The following is a 22,174-nucleotide window of genomic DNA, read 5'->3' on the forward strand; positions in this document are numbered from 1 at the left end:
CTCAACACAGAGAAGAGTGGTTCAGATCTCCAGTGGTTCAAAATGCATCCTGCACTAGGAGTGTGAGCATTGCAGCACTGTACAGAGGGATGATATTTGTTGCCCTGTACAATGAGCCTATAGCGCATTAAAAATTCACATTCTTGTGTCTGCAGTTTCGGTTTGTATTTGTAATAAAGAGTTAGACTTTATTACTAGCTCCACTGTTTAGCCTTTCAGATATGTGGATAAAATGCAATATGTTCAGACAACTGAAAAGTATAATTAAATGAATTTACTTAGCTTGGTTTAAAGATGTATTACAGATGGTCAAAAAGATAAAAGACAGCATCAAACCAATCCAGGGGGAGCCATAATTTAATTTGAAATTCCTGAGAGCAATAATCCCTTTTTATCCAGGCACATTCTCCTTTAATGTCCTGTGTTGACTCTAATGGTCTTTTGTCTTCCAGCCATATATATAGTAGCCCAAAAACTAGTTAAAATCCGTTTAAACCACATTTTCAATTTCTCACAGAATGATGAGATTACATACATATATATCTATCTATCTATCCATTCAGTCGTATCTGACCCTTGGCAATTGCATGGACCATCACTCGTAAGTGACTTTTTCCATGAATTCTCTTAGCAATTATTTTACAGGGTAGGTTGCCAGGCCTTTCCCCAACCCCTACCATGCAGGAGAGCCCGCATGGCCAGAGATGAAACTAGGACAATTTAGACAGGAGCCAATTAACCTACCAGCATGTCTTTGGAGTGTGGGAGGAAACCGGAGTACCCGGAGGAAACCCACTGAACACAGGGAGAACATGCAAATTCTATGAAGGAGGCACCATGGTTGGGAATTGAACCCATGACCCAAATAGTGCAAGGCAGAAGTGCTAACCACGAAGCCACTGTGCTGCCTATATATATATATATATATATATATACAGTATATAGATATACAGTATACACAGAAGTGATTATATATACTCTAACATAGTTGATAACATACGCTTTTACTAAGTTTCTTATAAAGCAATAGTTAATAAAAACAGTATTCAACCATAAGGCATGCAGCACAGCACTGCACATGTTAATGCATGGCCTCTGTAATGTAAGACCTGACACTTTCTGTGAAAAAAAAAACCTTATACCACAATTCCTTGGTCTCACAGACTAGCATTGGTGCAGGTGAGAGCTAGACAGTAATTAAATCTGACACAGATACGAACAGGCAGAGGTACTAAGGGATCACTGAGAGATGCAGTTTTTCATTACATTAGCACTCCCACTTTTCTGACGGAACAGAGGAAATGATGAGTCATGGATTGTGACCTGGAACAAGACGTTGTCTGTCCCTTTAGTGTGTAGGGAAATGCTAGGTGAATGAATACATGAACATGGGGGAAATGATTAGCTGTGATGCTACAAACTGCAGCCATAACATGTGAGCCCATCAATACAAGGTAAGGCAAACAAATGACACAGGGATTATAACTACACTAATAACTAGGTAAAGCAAACAAAAACATTTGAAAGTGTACAATGCCTTTAATAAAAGCTGCAGTATGCTAATAGATTAAAAAATAATAAACACTGACACATCATTTACTGTATCTGCAGCCTGACAACATTAAGGTAATATAAAAAGGAAAGGTTCAGTTGGACTTTAAGGCATGATGTATAATTTTTGTTCCATGCAATTGGAAACCCCATTGGTAAAGTCAATAAGATTAGTATCTTAATTGGGCTGTATTATACAAGGGAACGTTTGTATAACAATTTCATTTAGTTGGCATACAAAATGTATGAGTTTAAAACAGTTTGGAAACTGTGAAGAAAGAATGAATGATGTGCTGTGTCCATACATGAACTTGTATTTGTTTTTGTGGCTTAGGTGCCAAAAAAAACTGAAAGATCGTTTGCTCCATTTATTTCTGAAAATTTACTTTTTTACAGACTGACAGTTGTGCAATTGCTTATGTCACCTTGTTACACAGGAAAATACTTAAAATTAACCATTTATGATTTTTAATAACATATTTTAAAGAAGACCAAGCTACTTCTTGCACTGGCATGCTAACTGCAGTTGTTAAAGGTTTTTACTATCGTTGAAAGAGATGAAGCACAACCATGTAACTCCTGGTACCTGCACAGCATCCTTAGGTCTCTTACACTTGGACACCTAAAAACGCCACCAGGGGCGGACTGACAACTCATGGGGCCCCCGGGCAATAGGGGATCATGGGGCCCCTGTGTCCTTGCCCAAACTCAAAAAAGCCTATGAAAAAGGTACCAGGGGCATCTCATGGGGCCCCCTACTGACCCCGGGCCCTCGGGTAGTGCCCAAGTTTCCAAATGGTCAGTCCGCCCCTGAATGCCACATAATAAGGCATTCAGGTGCTTTTTGTTTTCTTTTTCTTTACCGATCTAAATGCAGCCCATTGTTTTTATTGGGCCTGTACATAAAGGTGCGTAAACTTGTGCTGCGCAAAGATCAGTAAAAAAAAAAACACGATGTCTTTATTTAAACATAGCTAGAATAATATTTACACATGTTCATGCACAAATATGCACAAATACACTCATGAGCTATACAGCCTTGTGTTTTTTTTCTACCAGCAATATCTGATGTCTATACATTAGTACTGTGCGCAAGTCCCCGTAAATTGTTTGCTACGTTGTTTCACGCAGATCATCCCCCCATCCTCTATGCTGCCTATTACCTTGTGAGCTGCCAGAAAGCTACATTGTTACTACAGTGCCAGTGAATAATCACTGGGGGAATGGAGACCAAGAAACAGTGTGGTAGCCACTGTGCTGCCCCAATTTTTATTTTTTGATATATACATTTAAAAAACACCAAAAATTTTGAAAAAAAAATATTTTTCTTAGTTTCTGTTATACAATCTTGAATATAAGTAGTCATTCTTCATAAATTCAGGCCAAAATTTAACCTGTTACATTTCTTTGGTAAACATAACCCAAATCAGTGTATATTATATTGTCTATGTGAAGGTTACAGAGTCTACAAACTGCATTACATACAGTATATTTGAAAATCGATCAATCCTAATGTACAGACTGTCTATTTCATGTCATGAGTCCCTAAAATGCCAGGACAGTACAAATACACCCAAATGACCCCTTTTTGGAAAGTAGACTTCTCAAGATGTTTAGTAAGAGGCATGGTGAACTTTTTGAATTTGTAATATTTCTCCACAGTTCTTTGAAAATTATGAAATAAAATACAATTTTTATTTAAAAAAAAAATTGTCATTTTAAGTTATTTCTTACACACATAGGTATACTTGCAATTATGCCCCAAAACACATTCTGCTACCCCTCCCAAACAAGAGGATACCACATGTGTGAGATTTTTTCACAGCCTAGATGCATAGAGGGGTCCAAAATCAAAGAATTATCTTTGGAGTTTCAAGGAGCATAAATCAGGCATAAATTATGCATCTAATTTCCTGGCTATCTATCACATATTTGAAGGCCCTAGAGCACCAGGACAGAGGTAACGCCCATAAAATGACCACATTTAGGAAAGCAAACACCGCAATGTATTTCCTATGAGGCACAATGAGTCTTTTAAACCTGTTATTTTTTTCACAAGCTTTTGCAAAAAATGTGGAAATAAAATAATAATTTAATTTTTTTTACACACGGTTGCCAATTAATAAGATATTTCTAACACATAGCATGTACATACTAAGAATTACACCCCAAAACATATTCTGCTACTCCTTCTGAGCATGGCGATACCACGTGTGTGACTTTTTCACAGTCTAGCCACACAGAGGGGCCCAAAATCCAAGAAGCATCTTTGGGCTTTCAAGGAGCATACTAAATTAGGCATAAATTATGCATCTAATTTCCTGACTACCTATCACATTTTTGAAGGCTCTAGACAGTGGACACACCCACAAAATGACCACATTTTGAAAAGCAAACAACCCAGCATATTTTCTATGAGGGATAATGAGTCTTTTGACATGTCATTTTTTTGTCTCAAGTTTTTGAAAAATGTGGAAAGAAAAAAAAAATTTTTTTTACAGAAAGTTCTCAATCTATAAGATATTTGCAACACACATAATGGATATAGTTAGAATTACACCCCCCAAAATATATTCTGCTACTCCTCCTGAGGGTGGCATTCCACAGGTGCATACTCTGAATACGAATCAGACAGTGAGAACTCCCCGTTGCTCTCATATGTCATACTGAGGATTTGAAAAGCCTTCCAGCTTGTGTAAAATGTTTTTAGACATGGCTGGTTCTGGTAACACCATATTGCTGTGATGGAGACTCTGGGGAAGATGTAGCTGAATCAGAACACTTACCAATGCTGCACTGGTGTGCTTGATCAAGACACTGCTGAGGCTGCACTGGTGTGGCTGCACTGGAATGGCTGATTAGGACACTGAGGAGGCTGCATTGGCATGGCTGATCAAGACAATGATGAAGCTGCACTGGCGTGGCTGCACTGGTATGGCTGATCAGGACACTGAGGAGTCTGCACTGGCATGGCTGCACTTGCATAGCTGATAAGGACACTGATGAGGCTGCACTGGCATGGCTGATCAGGACAATTATGAAGCTGCACTGGCGTGGCTGCATTGGTGTGGCTGCACTGGCATGACTGATCAAGACCCTGAGGAGACAGCATTGGTGTGGCTGTATTGGCATGACTGATCAGGACACTGAGGAAGCTGCACTGGCATGGCTTCACTGGAGTTGCTGATCAGGTCACTAATAAGGCTGCGTTGGCATGGCTGCACTGGTTTGGCTGATCAGGACCCTGAGGAGGCTGCACTGGTGAGGCTGATCAGGGCACTGATGAGGCTGCACTGGAGTAGCTGCCTTCCCTCTTGTGTAAAATTTTCTTAGACATGGTTGGCTCTGTTGACACCATATTACCCATATTACCGTGATGGAGACTGGTGTGCTGCAGTCGTGTGCTTGATCAGAACACTGATGAGGTTGCACTGGTGTGGCTGACCAGGACACTGATGAGGCTGCACTGGCGTGGCTGATCAGGACACTGATGAGGCTGCACTGGTGTGGATGACTGGTGTGGCTGATCAAGGCTCTGATATGGCTGCCAAGGTATGGATGACTGGTGTGGCTGATCAGGGCTCTGATATGGCTGCCATGGTGTGGATGACTGGTGTGGCTGATCAGGGCTCTGATGTGGCTGAACTGGTGTGGATGACTGGCATGGTTGACCAGGACTCTGATGGAGCTGCACTGGTGTGGATGACTAGTGGCTGACCAGGGATCTGAATTGACTGCACTGTGTGTTTACATACTTTACTTTGTAAAACCATAGTATGTAAGCACACTTCTGTGATTCTATACATGTCACCTCTTCTTTCCTCACACTGTTGCTGTGTGAGGAAGGAGAGCCAATAACCAACAGTGTTTATTTACTTTATAACAGCTGTGATTGTACACAGCTGATCACATGGTATAGGGCTGCTGTGATTGGCCCTTTACCCCGATCTATGATCCTCTGTTTCCAAGGCCCACAATGGTTACAGAGAGCTCCCTGCGTGTGCCCCAGTGGGTGCGTTTTTGAAGCTACAAGGAGAAAAGCGTTTACAAAAGCCCCACTGTGTATGAAGCCTAAACAAATGTAATGATGTTGCTGCCTTGCTAGGCAATGTCACATCAATCCTAAATTCAGAAATTGAAAAAGTTATGTTTAGGGTGTTACTTATTTTGTGGATTATGAGGATTATTTGTTGTACAATGTTGTAAATGAAAGTGAACCCGTACTTCTTCCAACACAGCTGTTTGTTCATTCTTTCACTTCACTCCTCTACCACTCTGTTCACCTGAGAAAGTGAAGGAACATACTTGATACTTCTGGGTACAAGGGAACTCAGAACTCTCTACCATTTCCTTCTCCAATGTGACAGTGCTCTTGTTTGACGGCTAGCTACTTTTACATACACTGAGGGGGATTTACTAAAACTAGTGCACTCATAATCTTGTGAAGCTGTGCATGATAGCCAATCAGCTTCTAACTTCATATTTTGCACCATGAAGTTTTAGTAAATAGTTGACATTTGGGGGGGGGGGGCAGAGAGTCTCTTTGTATAGGCATCTGCTTTGTTGATTTACCAGAGCTTACATGAAGGACAATCCTTCCCTCTTCCCCCCACAACTGAAAGGTTCACTACATACAGCCTCAGTAGTTGTTGAGGTTTATTTACCAAAGTCAAACAGTCTGTTCACATTGCAAGGGAAATTTCATTTTTGCAAGAGAATTTTCCCCAGAGCTTAGTTAATGTGGTAAAAAAAAATAACTTTGCAAAGAATACCCAATTGCATGCAAGGAAATGAAAAAAAACAGCATTTTCACCTGTACACGATTGGATGATGAAAGTCAGTAGAACTTCACCTCATTCACTAAGCCCTGGGGAAAATTATTTTGCAAAATGCAACTTCCCTTACAAAGTGAATAGAGAATTTACCCATAGAAATTCAACCCCAATGTCTCTATTTTATTTGAAATATTTCTTTTTTTCCCAGATTCTTGCTTCTGGTGTTTGCGGATCAGACAGCAGTGTACTGAAACAAATATTCTGTTCCAAATTTCCAGTGATTTTGGGCCATGAAGCAGTTGGGATTGTTGAAAGTATTGGGCCAGAAGTGACATCTGTAAAACCAGGTGAGCTTAATGTAATGAAATTGTTCTTTGATGTAGTTAAGATACCTAAACCCAGGGAAATAATGTAATATAGTGCACCTTACCAGTCCTTAAAGGAGAAGTTCACCTTTTGGGAACATGTTACATGTACCACCCCTTTTTTAGGGTGGAACATGTAACATGTTCCCACTCCTGCATCCGACCCCCCGCGGCAGTGGGCACTATTTTAAAAGACCACAGGTATGCGAGGCTCTGCCCACACAGTGAATGAATGAACTACAACTACCGACAGCCTTTGTGCCTGATGGCTTGTAGTTCTCAATGAACTACTGGGGTGCTGTTGAGTATTCTGGTAGTTCATTGATTCTTCCTGTCTTTGTGTAATTGCCTGCCCATACGAGGTACGAGCAAGCAACTTACATTGACAGTGTGCAGGAGCCTTGCATTACACCCACGATCTGCTGAAAAGGCAAAAAATTTTCGCCTTTAGTTACACCTTAACCCCTTCCCGTTGCCTCCTGGCCCTTTAAGAGCTTTTAAAACCCGTGAGGTGGAGGTGGGCACTTGGGTCATGTGACCACTGTGATAGGCTATCACACAATCGGAAAGCTCCCTATCGCTAGTATGCATCGGGAGTTTTCAGGTCCCCTCAGGTGCCTGTGCAGGGAGTGCACGTGGTGCGCACTCTCAGCACAGAGAGTTGTTTACATAGGACTCCTTCTTGTATATGCGGCCTCCCGACGTTAAAGCCCACCCGCCGCAAGGCTATATATATATGCGCCATCTCTGCAGGAAGAGGGTAAATGTAATGGGCTAATACACTACATAACATTTCAATTCAGCACAGACAGAGTGCATGGAAAATTAAAAGCTCATTTGATTTCTGCCATGGTCAACAGGTACCTTTTGCACTTTTCAAACAGATCTAACAAGATGCATTCAATAGTATATTTACCAGAAGAAGCCAATTGTTAATTGTTAGAATTTACACTAATAAAAAAGGCAAAAAATTAATATTAATAATATAGTTATGCTGGCACGCCACTCCCCTGTTGGCAAACTGGAAAAAACTGTTGGAAGATGACCTAAAATGCAGCATCTTAGGTGCCGAGAAGGTGTTTCACTTGATTGAGCAGGTTTTTCTCTCACAGGTGATGTAGAGATTTAGGTTTGGGCCTAGGTTCCTGATGTGGCTGTACATGCTTTACCAGGCTTCTAGAGCCAGAGATCAATGACAGCATTTTGGATGCTTCCTCTCTGCAGAGGGGAATTTGTCAAGAGTGCCCTTTGTCACCTAGTTTTTTAGCTCTGGCCTTGGAACCCCTGGCCATGTTGGTATGACACTTGCAGCTCATTAAAGGCTTGTGAGTTGGTCCCCTGAGGAAAAACCTTTGCTTTATGCCAATTATGCTCTCCTGTATTCTGCCAGATGTGGGCCCATCCTTACAGGCTGCCCTTCAGATTTTCAGTAGATATGGGGACTTTTCAAGGATCCATATCAACTGGTCTAAGTAGGTCCTTTTTGCCTTAGATTCCCTGGAAGGGAGCTTGCAGTCACAAATTCCCTGAACGTGGTTGAAGAATTTAGTTATCTAGGTATCCAGGTGGGGTGGGACCCATGTACTTTCTATCATCTCTATTTTCATCCTTTTGCTTTTGCACCTTTGGGAGAAATGTACCTCTTGGGCTAATATTCCTCTGAACCTGATGAGTTGCATTAATGTTCCTAAAATTATGTTTTCCCCATAAGTTCCATTATGTTTGTCCTGCTGGGTCCTTCTTTAACCACTTGAGCTCCAGAGGATTTACCCCCCTTAATGACCAGGCCCTTTTTTGCTACTCGGCACTGCACTAATTCAACTGATAATTGCGCGGTCATGCAATGCTGCACCCAAACGAAATTTACGTCCTTTTTTTTCACACAAATAGAGCTTTCTTTCGGTGGTATTTGATCATCTGTGCGCTTTTTATTTTTCACGCTATAAACAAAAAAAGGGCAAACATTTTGAAGAAAAACAATATTTTTTACTTTCAGCTATAAAAAATATATAGTAAACTCAAAGTTGGTTATAAATTTAGGCCAAAATGTATTCTGCTACATGTTTTTGGTAAAAAAAATCCCAATAAGTGTATATTGATTGCTTTGTGTGGAAGTTATAGCGTCTACAAACTATGGTATAAATACTGCAACTTACGCCATTTTTCTGCTATACAGCGCTGCGCTAGTTTAACGGACAATTGCGCGGTCATGCAATACGGTACATAAATAAAATTTACATACTTTTTTTCCCCACAAATTGAACTTTCTTTCGGTGGTATTTGATCGCCTGTGCGGTTTTTATTTTTTGCGCTATAAAAAAAAAGGCTGACAATTTTGAGGAAAAAAAAACAATATTTTGGACTTTTTGCTATAAAACATGTCCAGTAAAAAAAAAATGCAAAAATCAAATTTAGTCATAAATTTCTGCCAAAATGCATTCTGCGACATGTCTTTGCTAAAAAAAAACCCAACCCGTGTAAATTAATTGGTTTACGTGAGTTATAGCGTTTACAAATGGCGGGAAAGATACTGGGATTTTTAGGGGTTTTTTTATACTAATAATGGCGGCGATCAGTGATTTATGGCGGCGATCAGTGACTTATGGCAGCGACCAGCGACTTATGGCGGGACTGCGGCGGACATTCTGACATTGGGGGGTACTGACTTGGGGTCACTGACATCCCCAAAAACACTAATACAGTGATCAGTGCAAAAAGAAAAACACTGACACTGTACTAATGGCACTGGGGAGGAAGGGGCTAACTTTATTTTGCAGGGAAGGGTTATCTGAGTGAGGGGGAGCGTTTTACTAGGGGGCGGGGGTGTGTGCTGCACAGGACACCATTGATCGAGATAGAGAAACTCTTCTGTCTCGATCAGCTCGTCCTTGAGCTGACAAGGAAGTGACAGACAGCACAGCTACTGCAGCTGTGCTCTCTGTCACTGTTTACCGCCGATCGCCGGGAAACAGCCGCTAAGGGCCGGCTGTGACCTGGCGACTGACATCTGTGGCGGTGATCGGCGGGACAGATAGGGCGGTGGCGCGCCTTGCGCGCGCCTCCTATCTGTTTACAAACCACACGTTTTAAAACGGGGTTTTGCCTGCCAGTGCCGCCCTGCCACCGTATTTCTACAGTGGCAGGGCGGCAAGTGGTTAAATACATTGACCAGTGTGAGAGTGCCCCTATTTGAAATGGTGTTCTCCCTAGTTTCCAGAAATCTACCCTGCACCTACTACTACAATGCGAGGGATTAGAGTTACCCCATTATCAGATTTCATATTGGTCAGCTGTCCTAGTTGTGGTTAGATGATGGTTCACAAGGTCCAGGTACTACTGCAGCTGTTAGCTTTGAGGCTGTCATTCTGGGTTCCCTTATGGAATTTATTAATCTAGTGTACAGGGGGTCCAGAGAGTATGCCAACCTTCTAAGATCCAGAACAACTATGCTGTAACTGAGTGTAAGTAAAGTGTCAAAATAGCTAATCTCCATATTTGTTCTGGATCAAGGTCTGCTTCACTCCTCTGTTGTCCACTGGGTGTGGATGAGTATGTCCAATGGAGGCCACAGTTGGAGAAGGCAGCTATAGAGGCAAAGTCAGATTTCTGATGCCAGGTTTCAGAAACAGCATGTTCTCTGCATTAAATTAAAAAACCTTCTGTGTGCAGTTCCGTCCCTGCCCCCCCCCCCCCTTATATGAGGTGTGACATTTTAATTCCAAGAATGGACTGTTAAACAAAAGGTTTGCTTATCTATACACTAGGGGCTGTGGTCACATTCAAAGTAGTCCCCTGTGAAACTACTCACTTTTCTAGACAACTGTGTTACTGCCGGAAACATTCCTGGAATTCACATTGCCAGGAACTTGTGAACACTTAACACATCATGTGCAGGAGCATTGTCGTGGTGGAGAATCCACTTGTCAGGCCAGAGTTCTTGTCTTGTCCTCCCAATAGATTCCCGTAACTTTTGTCCACATCCATCCTTTGCATTTTTGACAGCCCTTTTCTTGCATCATTGTGGACATCACCCCACCCCTCCTTAAACTACGTATGGCATTCAAAAATATTTGCTTTTTTTCATGGATTCTTCACCATAAGCCTATTGTAATAGAGCTGAAGTTTCAATTGCACTTGCCTAAGTATCACGCAAAATTTGATGTTAATCCACTGCTCATGATTCCTGTCACTTATTTTTCGCCAACAGCAGGCACACATGTGGTCATTCTTCTACTGCTACATAAAGACTTAGTCAACTGGTCTGTGACCCAGGTGAGTGCAAATTAGAACATGTCAGAACACGCTGGAGTGTAAATGGCTATGTGACTCACCACCACAGTGCTACGCCACGGGCATACCAGAAATTAAATTGTCACACCTTGTACTTACCTGCGCCTGATATTGGTACAGCTATGTCCTCGAGATCAGCATTGATTCTCTCTCTCTCTCTCTCTCTCTCTCTCTTTCTCTCTCTTCATTTGCTCAAAGGCAGCATTTGGAGCTATTGGCTCCTGCTGCTGTCAATCACAGGCATTGAAGAGGGAGGATAGATCTGAGCCACACTGTGCTTGCTATGGGGGCATTCAGCAGGGTAGAGGAACTAGGAGATCCAGCAGAGGAGTAGAGAAGGGAGGAATCAGGACTGCTCTGTGCAAAACTATTGCACAGAGCAGGAAAGTACGATATATTTGGCTTTTTTAAATTTTTTTTAACTTTACAATCACTTTAAGGAGATAAAAGTTGTAGACAGAGGTGAGCTTGTGACAGACAGAACAGGATTTCCCAAGAGTGTATATGTAGAAGGGGCTGGTTCTTGGAAACAGGAGATTGGAAATTAGAATGTGTGGATTGCAGCTGTGACCAGATGAAGGAAGGTGCTTTCACAATTTAGCATTGTGTTGAGGTGCATTAATTAATTTGTGTTAAAATGCATTGCATTAAGACATTTTGAATGGGTCACAAATACACCAAAATGTTGCCCAAAATTGACATGCACCGATTATTTTCCAACATAAAACTCAACAATGTACATCATAGTGTGTGTTGTGTTAAAATTTGTATTTTAATTTCCATTACCACAACACAAAAAGTAAAGTGAAAAAGTGTCTGGTTTAGCTAACATTTTAACTACTAGAAAAATATAGTGTGTGTGTGTTTTTTATAACATATGTACTAATCTGCTACAGAGCATAGTTTACTCATTAGACGTATCAGGAGTGTGGGTCTCACACCCCCATAATATGCAGATAGTGGCAGCTTGAGCTTTTGTTCCTGTTTTCGGTGTCCTGACAGGAGGATTTTGGGTTCTATCATTATTGACCAGCATGAAAGATGATAATTCCTTTGTTTGCATCTTCTCTCTGCTCTAAGTATGAAGGCAAACAGCTTCTGCTGTGCTGGGACAGAGGTGGACCGCCAGACCCAGAGGAATCATAAGCTACCAAACAAACAGAACAATATTTCAAAGCATATGTGTGGTTGGTTCTCTTGTATTTATCAGATCATGTTTAACGAGTGATGCACTTACTAAATGTATGCTATCGCAATCCTTGACTAAGGGCAACTAATTACAGTTTGGTATACATGCTCCTAGGTTACCCAGCTTGGCAACTTACTGTTACTATCCGGCTAGTTCTTCTGTTTTCTTTGTCAAGTATATTGACACCTTTCACTTGCTTTGGCAACATTCTATTAGCCTGCTATTAGTTGAACTGCCCTTCTGGCAGTGGCGTCCCGAGGCAGGTGCGGGGGTGCGTGCTGTACCAGGTGACACCGATCGTACGGGGTGACACCTGACCCGCTCCACGAAAAGGTAAGTTGTAAAGCAAGCCAATGATCCCCGCAGGATGGCTAATTGGCTAATTAGGTACTGCAGTTCAGACTTTAATATTGCTTGACAACGTTGCCAGTTTTAATGGTGGAAGGTGAAGGTGTTTATCTGTTTTTATTTTTTCATTTGTGATTTATTTGTGAGATTACTTTTTATAATTTTTCCCACATTAAAAAATAATAGATTTTTGTAAGTCATGCTGCATGGACCCTTAAAGTGTTACTAAACCCAGGACCCTGCATTCACTATATCTAGTCTCCCACAGTACACAGAACACGGAAATGCAGTTATTTTAGTAAATATAAACTGCTAAATACCTTTTCTCATCAGCAGTTAGAGCAGCCTTGTGACTTCTATCAGTGTCCAGCTGAGCACATGTTAAAGCTTGGCTTTACTATGGAGGAGTTTTAATTTTGTTCTAGGCTAGGAGGATGCAGGACCCCTGACCTCTGTTTGGACGGTGATGATTGGCCCTGTGCTGATCACATGCACTCTCCCAAGAAAAAAAAAAACCTCTCTAGTAATACCCACCAAACTGAGCATGTGCATAGTGACTCCACGCAATATGTCTTATCAGGAGATAATAGGTGGGGGGGCATTGGAAGAAGGGGAGGATCGGAGAAGTCAGGATCAAACAGTGTTTTTACACAATGCTGAGGATTAACCTCTTAGGTTCCACAGTGAGTATAACAAGCATGCTTTACTGCATATACAGACTGATTTTACTGTTGTGGATTTAGTAACACTTTAAGGCAACCTTCTTTACCAGTAGGTTCTTTACCGCTAGAATTTTTTATGTCTCTTTTATCCCTGTTGTTGATGTCAGACAGTTAAATATGCACAATAATGATGCATCAACAGAAAAGATGTATTCAGATTTTCAGATTGAAGATTAACAAGTATTTTATAGTATATTGCAACTTGTGTTATACAGTATAATTATGCTTTGGACCTCAATCACTCTGCAGAAAAAATTCCCTTAAAGTCCTTTTTTCTTTTAACAGGTGACAAAGTCATCCCACTTTCTATTCCTCAATGTGAATCATGCAGAGCCTGTAGAAGTTCAAACAGCAACTTCTGCGCTAAAAATGAGTAAGAATATTATGTTGCCTACACTAATTTTGTCTAGCCTCCCTGCAAGATATTGCTATATGAGAACGTGTGAAAGATATCTTATTTCCATGCCCATTCAATTATTGATAGTTGTGTCTTGCATTGTTCCAATGTAACCAATCACCTATAACTAAAATATAAGTTACGTGGAATAAGCATTTAGCATCCATGACTTTTTTCAAGTTGAACAAAATATTTAATAGAGTTGGAGTAATGTTCTAAAACTCTTGTCATCTAATTTTTCTAATATTGTTTTACTAAACAGTATGGGTGCCAGATCGGGACTGATGGCGGACATGACCAGCCGATTTACTTGTAAAGGCAAAACTGTTTACAACTTAATGGGTACAAGCACTTTCACTGAATACACTGTTGTGGCTGACATAGCAGTTGCCAAAATAGATCCTCAAGCCCCTCTTGAAACCTGCCTTATTGGCTGTGGATTTGCTACTGGATATGGTGGAGCTGTAAATACTGCAAAGGTAATTATCTATATTATTTTAATAACAAAGGGATTAGAACAACTGTCAGATGTTTATGGAGAGGTATTAGAACACCTGTCTTATGTTAATTGTTGCCTGTGCCCCCCCTGTTAGGGAGATTCACCTTCTCTATTTGTCCTGTTTACTGTTACCACCGAGAGTGAAAATTTAAGAAAATAAAACAATTTGGGTTGTCATCAGAATAGAATTAGAGAGGAAATCTTTTGATGGGGACACTACTTCTGGTAACCCTGGTGACATCCAGGGTTGCCCCCCCGTACTTTTTTTAACTACCTCCCATCTGGCCGATGTATATAAATGGCCAGACGGTGGCAGTGCAGGGTCGGGTGGTCGTTTATAAATGGCCTCCCTGCACCCTGCTTGTGCACGCTCCCTGGGAGCGCGCAGCACCATGAAGCGGTACCCACTGTGTCCTCCGGACACAGTGGAATACCGATTGTCAGACGGGACCTCTGTGCGAGGTCCCAATCATGTGATCCCTGATTGGCCAATCAGTGATTACATGCAGAGTAGTAAGCAAGATGTCCCTTCTGACATCATTGCTTACTACGTGTGAAATCTGTGAATGATCACAGAGGTCACATGGTACAAGACTATTCACAACAGCCTTGTACCATGTGACAAGCTGTGACCAATCACAGCTCACTCAGTAGTTCTCAATGGCTGCAAGAATGCAGCTAAAGAGAAGGAGAAATGATTGCTTTTACAGCCTTTATGGGTGTAAAAGCAATCAGTGTAAAAACAAAATGCTAAACAATTCATATGGGTATAGTGTTGCATGACTGCGCAATTGTCATTCATAGTGTGATAGCACTGAAAGATGAAAATTGGCCTGGACAGGAAGGTGGTAAAAGTGTCCAGACTGGAAGCGGTTAAGAGAAAAAAAGAATATTTACTGACGTAACACAGGTTTTACTGACATCCTGAAATATGACAGAAACTCCTATTATAAAGACAATTCATATTTAAACGTTAACAACATTCATAACAAGTAATCTACCTGACTTTACAATTAAAAACTCAAATCAGTGACAAAGCATGACAAAGATATTTAAAGGCCTGCAGCACCCTGAGACAAACCAGAAAAAAAGGTCTGCAGCATGCATAGTGCACCATGGTGATTGATGGGCATGGCCAGATTTTGTCCAGCAGTGGGAGGGGCTTCAAGGGAGCTCATTAAACAGAATCTGTGCCTACTTGCTATATACATTGCACACATATAACACAGTCCTTAGATCCACAAAATAGTCCTACTTACTCTATTAAACTGACAGCCTCACAGACACAAATAAACTCCAGGACAAAGGCTAATTTTTTATAAAAATTAAACGTTTCCATGTCATTTAATTTTATGCACAAAAAAAGGATATTACATTGTAAAATCCTACATTACCTTGCCTATCTTAAAGAAGATTTTCATTAAAACCAGCAACTGTTCAGACAATGAACACCTTGGTCAGGACTATGTAATGTGAAACATAATGTATAGATTCAGGAGTACAGTAAATATCATACAAAACAGCATATAGCATGCAGCAGTCAGGATGAACCCTCTGTATACATCAAAGTCACCCTTTACATCAAAGTCCCCACAGTCCCGTCTTACATCTAAGTCCCCAGAATTACCCTATACATTAGGGTTCCCAGATTCTCACCTTACATCAGTGTCCCCAGAGTTCTGCCTTACATCAGAGTCCAGAGTATTCCCCCTTACATCAGAATCCAGAACCCTTTACACCAGAGCCCCCTTTACATCAGTGTTCCCCCTTACATCAGAGTCCCCAGTGTTCCCTTTTACATCATTGTCCCTGGTGTTCTCTCCTCGATTTAGAATCTGTAGTATTCCCCCTTACATAAGAGCCCTAAGAGTTCCTCTTTACATCAGAATCCACAGAGTTCCCCTTTACACCAGAGTCCCCAATGTTTCCCCTTACTTAAAAGTCCCTAACATTACCCCCTTAAATCAGATTCCCTAGTGTTCCCCCTTAAATCAGAGGCCACAGAGTACCTCTTTAAAACATAGTCCCCAGTCTTCCCGCCTTACATCAGAATCAGCAGCATTCTCCCTTACATCCTATTTTTGGATGGGAGCAGTGGATCACTTGGCAGAAGATGGTATAGCAGTGGCTAGAAGGCATTCAAGAGACATTACTGTCATCTCCTGAGGCCTGTTTATTTATTTTTTTTACTTTTTTTTTAAATTGCCAAATGTCAATTGCAACTGCATATGGGACAATGCAACTGCAACTGTGAGCCACTTAGCTTGCAGATGCGGTGAAGCCCCATTGATCTCAATTGGCGAGTTTGACAAGCGGTGCAAAGCATCACAGCTGTGGCATGCGTGCAGCCCTTTCAGGCTGTAATGTTAGAATTCTTATGGGCAGTTGGGGGAGGTAAAACCATGGCTCAGCCAGGATTTTTTTTCAGCCTCCCAGTCACTAGTTTCAAATAACTGTTAATTGTCCAAGATATTGGATCATGGAAGACATGTAAATCCCGGTGTGTGATGTTTATATTCTTTGCTGTGTGTATACAGATTCATTTACACACATTATTGTACAATAAGCCCTTCTTCCATTCCATACACAGATTTTATTTCTTGTCTGCTCCCATGCAAAAATAAATTAGAAACTGTGACCTTTAATGGTGTTAGGATTGCAGACAAAACCTTTACCAGGCTGTTCACCTTTGGGTACTGTATTTGAACACAGTTGGCTCTTATTATTTGTTCACAAAATAGGGATGTTGGAAACCGCCCACATTCTCATTGCACAGTAAAACCTAATGTTTTAATACAATGCATGTAAAATAAATAGAAATGTGCACGTTTTCCCACACAAGGAAGCCCAGTTCCCCCATTCCACCCTTGTCCTCCCCAGAAACCTTCTTGGAAGTATTTTTTTAACACATGACTTTTTCCAGGTGTCAATAAATTATATGATGATGATGAGATCTTCCTCACCTCTTCACACACAATGATCCTCAATGATGTAGATTCATCATTGTACTATAAGTAAAGTCAACTATGGTGTGGCCACCAACTTTTCCCAGGGAAATGGGTTTAATGATCCTGGGCATCATTCAACTCAGAAGAGGACCAGTACTGGTGAGTCTGCCAGGGGCAGCATCAGAGAGGAGGTAAGTATTGCAGCCAGAGCTCACTTTTTGTTACATTGCTGGGGCATAATTAAAAATATCAAACAAACTAGCTGGGTTTTAAAATAAGAGTTTTTAATAACTTTCAGTGTTTTTCCCCTAGGTAACTCCAGGTTCTACCTGTGCTGTCTTCGGGTTAGGAGGTGTTGGCTTCTCAGCCATAGTTGGATGCAAACATGCTGGGGCTTCACGTATTATTGGGGTTGGAACTCATAAAGACAAATTTCCAAAAGCCATTGAATTGGGAGCCACAGAATGCCTAGACCCCAAAGATTATGATAAACCAATCTATGAGGTCATTTGTGAGAAGACTAATGGAGGTGTAGATTATGCCATTGAATGTGTTGGGCGCATTGAAACTATGGTATGTAAAAACATATAAATGCTATCATTCAAAATATATTTAAATGTATATAAACTACTCTATTACCAAACAATCCAGAACTTGACTTACCACCAGGGGCGGACTGACAACTCATGGGGCCCCCGGGCAATAGAGGATCATGGGGCCCCTGTGTCCTTGCCCAAACTCAAAAAAACCTATGAAAAAGGTACCAGGAGCATTTCATGGGGCCCCCTATTGACCCTGGGCCCTCGGGCAGTGCCCAAGTTTCCAAATGGTCAGTCCACCCCTGCTTACCACTTACATTCTTTAACCAGAATTACCTACCTTTTTAGCCAAATCTTTGATTTACACACCCATGATATACTTGAATTAACAAACATCAGTCGAAACAATTGTATCAATCATATTATTAATAAAATACAATCATAATTATGACTGTAACAATACCAGCCAGTCACATCATCAGGAAACTGCGGTACTGTAACAAATTACAATGCTGTGAAATGTTGATTATATTGTGTTATAAATGCATTTCATGTTTGTTCACCAATACCAATTGGTAAATATTGATAAAAAAATTAGGAAAGTGAAATATTGAATGAAAATTTTGAATATTGATTAAAACATTTACATTGAAAATAAATGTAATATTTTTTTTAATTTTTAAATATATTCACTGTATTTAATTATAAAATGATTTAGTACTCTTGTCAGGTGTATGCACTTTACAAAACAGATTGGTGGAATACAACTGCAAAATACAAATCTACAAATTAGCTGGTTCAGATACAATGATATTGTGGATTCAGATTAAACACGGGACATCAGTATTAAATTGAAAGTATCTGAAAAGTCATAACTAAGTATATGCATCTTTTAAAACCTTAAATATACCTAATATCACTAAGTATTCTTACGTGGCACACCTTATATATCTGGTTTCTTGGACAATGTATTGGTCTCGAAATCAATGGATGGAACTGAAAAAATTGTGGCTAGCTCCTGTACACCCTAATTCCTTAGAGTGTTACTTAACCCATGACCCTGCTCTCACTATATAGAGAAAAACAAATAGAGGGCGCTCCGGCCTAGTGCATTACCTTAAAAATATGTTTAATGATTGTAAATAATAAGTATTGTACTCACAAATGGTCAATAAATAAAAGGCACATCATGAAGGAACAGCTCTGTCCAATTCACACTGCATGTCTGTCTGTAGTGAGAACTCTGGACATCCAAAAGGCTGATGCGGTTCGAGGACTAGCCTCTTTCTCAGAGCCAAATGACTAGATGTCATCTAGTCATTTGATGTAATCTGTCATGCAGTGTGAATTGGACAGAGCTGTTCTTTTATGATGTGCCTTTTATTTACTGACCATTTGTGAGTAAAATATTTATTATTTACATTCATTAAACATATTTTTAAGGTAATGCACTAGGCCGGTGCGCCCTCTGTTTGTTTTTCTCTATTCAGTACTTTGGACTCCCCTGGTCCTTTGAGGGCAGCAAGGTGTGCATATTATTATTATTATACAGTATTTATATAGCGCCAAAAAGTTTGCTCAGCGCTGTACATTAGAGTGGGAGACAGTACGTGAGACAATACGGTAACAATACAATACACGAGGGGTTCGAGGGCCCTGCTCCTTGGAGCTTACAATCTAGGAGGGAGGGGATAGTGGTACAGGAGGAAATGGCTGTGGAGCATGGAGTGGTAGGAGTGGAGGAGATCAGTAGTTAGGTGAGGGCGGGGTAGGCTTCCCTGGAAGAGATGGGTTTTCAGGGTGCGCCTAAAGGTGATCAGGGTAGGTGACAGTCTGATAGTTTGGGATAGTGAGTTCCAGAGGATGGGGAAAGCCCTGGAGAAGTCCTGGAGTCGGGCATGGGAGGAGGAGACCAGGGAGCTAGAGAGTAGGAGGTCTTGTGAGGAGCGAAGAGTACGTGTTGGGAGGTATTTGGATATCAGGTCGGTGAGGTAGTTTGGGGCAGTATTATGAATAGCTTTGTACGTCAGTGTTAGTAATTTGAATTTTATGCGTTGGGCAATTGGAAGCCAGTGGAGGGAATGACAGAGGGGGGTGGCGGATATGGAGCGGTTGGTAAGGTAGATGAGTCTGGCCGCATAGTTCAGGATAGACTGGAGCGGGGATAGCCTGTGATGAGGTAAGCCGATAAGGAGGGAGTTACAGTAGTTGATTTGTGAGATAACAAGGGAGTGAATGAGTTGTTTAGTAGTTTCTGGGTTAGGAACCTGCGTATTTTGGAGATGTTGAGGAGGTGGAGTCTGCATGAATTTGCCAGCGATTAGACATGGGTCTGGAAGGACAGATTGGAGTCTAGAGTGACACCTAGAACTTTGGCTTGCGGGGTGGGACTGATGGTGGCGTCGTTGGTCATGATGGAGAGGGTGGGAGGGGGCGCGGGTTGGGGGGAAAACTAGGAGCTCAGTTTTGGAAAGGTTTAATTTGAGGAAATGGAGTGACATCCAATCTGATATGTCATTCAGTAGGCAGGTGATTTGGGCAGAGACTGAAGGGGTGAGGTGAGGGGTAGAGAGGTAGATTTGCGTGTCATCGGCGTAGAGGTGGTAGTTGAAGACGTGGGAGTGTATCAGCTGGCCAAGGGAGAAGAGGAGGGTCCCAAGGACAGAGCCTTGAGGGACCCCAACAGAGAGGGGGAGAGAGGGGGAGGTGGCAGCATTATAGGTAACACTGAAGGAGCGCTGGGATAGATAGGAGGAGAGCCAGGAGAGAGCGGAGTCTCTGAGGCCAAGAGAGTATAGTTTTTTAAGGTGGAGGGGGTGGTCAACTGTGTCGAAGGCCACAGAGAGGTCGAGGAGTAGGAGCACTGAGTAGTGGCCATTAGCTTTGGCGGTTAGCAGGTTGTTGGAGAGTTTGAGTAGGGCGGTTTCGGTGGAGTGTAGCGGACGGAAGCCAGACTTGAAGGGATCAAGGAGTTTGTTGTCATTGAGGTGGGAGCTTAGGCAATTATAGACTAAGCGCACGAGGAGTTTGGATGTAAATGGCAGCAGGGACATGGGTATAAGGTTGTTTAGGTCGGTGGGGTCCAGGGAGGGTTATTTAAGTATGGGAGTGATGTGCGCGTGCTTTAGAGGGGAGGGGAATGCACCAGTAGAGAGGGAGAGATTGAAGATGTGAGTGAGGGAGCATAGGATGGAGGAGAAGGGTGACCGTAGGAGTTGTGTGGGACAGGGTCAAGGGGGCAGGTGGTGAGGCGGGCTTCGGAGAAGACCTTAGTGACCTCTTCAGTGGTATATGGGCATATGGGCAGCACAGTGGCTAAATGGTTAGCACTTCTGCCTGGCAGTACTAGGGTCGCCGGTTCAAATCCCAACCACCGCACCACCTGCCTGGAGTTTGCATGTTCTCCCTGTGCCTGCGTGGGTTTCCTCTGGGTACTCCGGTTTCCTCCCACACTCCAAAGACATGCTGGTAGGTTAATTGCCTCCTGGCTAAATTGGCCCTAGTATGTGTATGTATGAATGTGAGTTAGGGACCTTAGATTGTACACTCCTTGAGGGTTAGGGACTGATGTGAATGTACAATATATATGTAAAGCGCTGCATAAATTGATGGCGCTATATAAGTACCTGAAATAAATAAATCAATAATCCCAAGAATTTCGATATGTGGTCCTAATGACATTGAGTCCATCCCCAAGCGCAGGAGTAACTGGGTTTTCCACTTCTACCCTGCTCTCACTATATCTGGTCTCCCTTAGTACACAGAAATGCAATTATTTTAATAAATATAAACTGCTTAATACCTTTTCTCATCAGCAGCATATAGCAGTCGTGTGACTTCTATCAGTGTCCAGTCAAGCACTGGCTAAAGCTTGTAGTAGGAGTTTTCTTTCTGCTCTGACTGTCCTATGAGGCTGCATAACCCCTGACCCTCTGTCTAGACAGTGCTGATTGGCCCTGATCACATGCACCCTCCCAAAGAATCACATGCACCCTCCCAAAGAAAGAAAACTTTCTAGCAATACACACAGAGCATGTGCAAAGTGCCTCCTAGGGCTCTGTACTATCAGCAGATGGATTGAGGACAGTAAAAGAAGGGGAGGATCAGAGAAGGCAGGATCAAATAGCCTTTTTACATAATGTGGAGGATTAACCCCTTAGGTTCCACAGTGAGTATAACAAGCAGACTAATTTTACTGTTGCAGTTTAGTAACACTTTAATTCCTTTTTTTGGAGCTCTCAGTTTGCGATTTAATGGTCCCTATGCAATTTACCAAAGTAACTTGGCAAAGCACAAAAGATACATTTCACCTGACTTCTATAAAATCCTTACTGACCTATTTCTTGTGTAGTCCAAATATTCCTGATAGTTTGCATACATTAGTGATACTGCTTTGGAGAACAAACTGTTTGCTTAAATTTGGAGAGCTAGTTAATCAACTCACACTTCGGCTGTTGTTGTTTTCTAATCTTCAGGATACATTTATTCTTACAGCCTCCTCTTTTTGATTTACTTTGTGATTCAACCTTTTTCTCAGTCCCTTATGAGAGA

At 41.7% G+C, this 22,174-nt stretch overlaps 1 protein-coding gene across 1 annotated transcript in view; it reads left to right on the plus strand.

Moving 5' to 3' along the window:
* LOC149459881 (NADP-dependent alcohol dehydrogenase-like) overlaps window positions 1–22,174 on the plus strand; it is a 45,390-nt gene that overhangs the window by 6,924 nt on the left and 16,292 nt on the right. Inside the window, exons 3-6 of the mRNA XM_089680574.1 lie at window positions 6,535–6,673; window positions 13,526–13,613; window positions 13,900–14,116; window positions 17,397–17,657. Of these exons, the coding sequence (XP_089536700.1) occupies window positions 6,535–6,673; window positions 13,526–13,613; window positions 13,900–14,116; window positions 17,397–17,657 (705 nt within the window). The remainder of the gene's footprint in view (window positions 1–6,534; window positions 6,674–13,525; window positions 13,614–13,899; window positions 14,117–17,396; window positions 17,658–22,174) is intronic.

The sequence above is a fragment of the Staurois parvus genome, unplaced genomic scaffold, assembly GCF_062004578.1.
Source record: "Staurois parvus isolate SC_StPar_1 unplaced genomic scaffold, SC_StPar_1.0 ptg000244l, whole genome shotgun sequence".
Lineage (NCBI taxonomy): Eukaryota > Metazoa > Chordata > Amphibia > Anura > Ranidae > Staurois > Staurois parvus.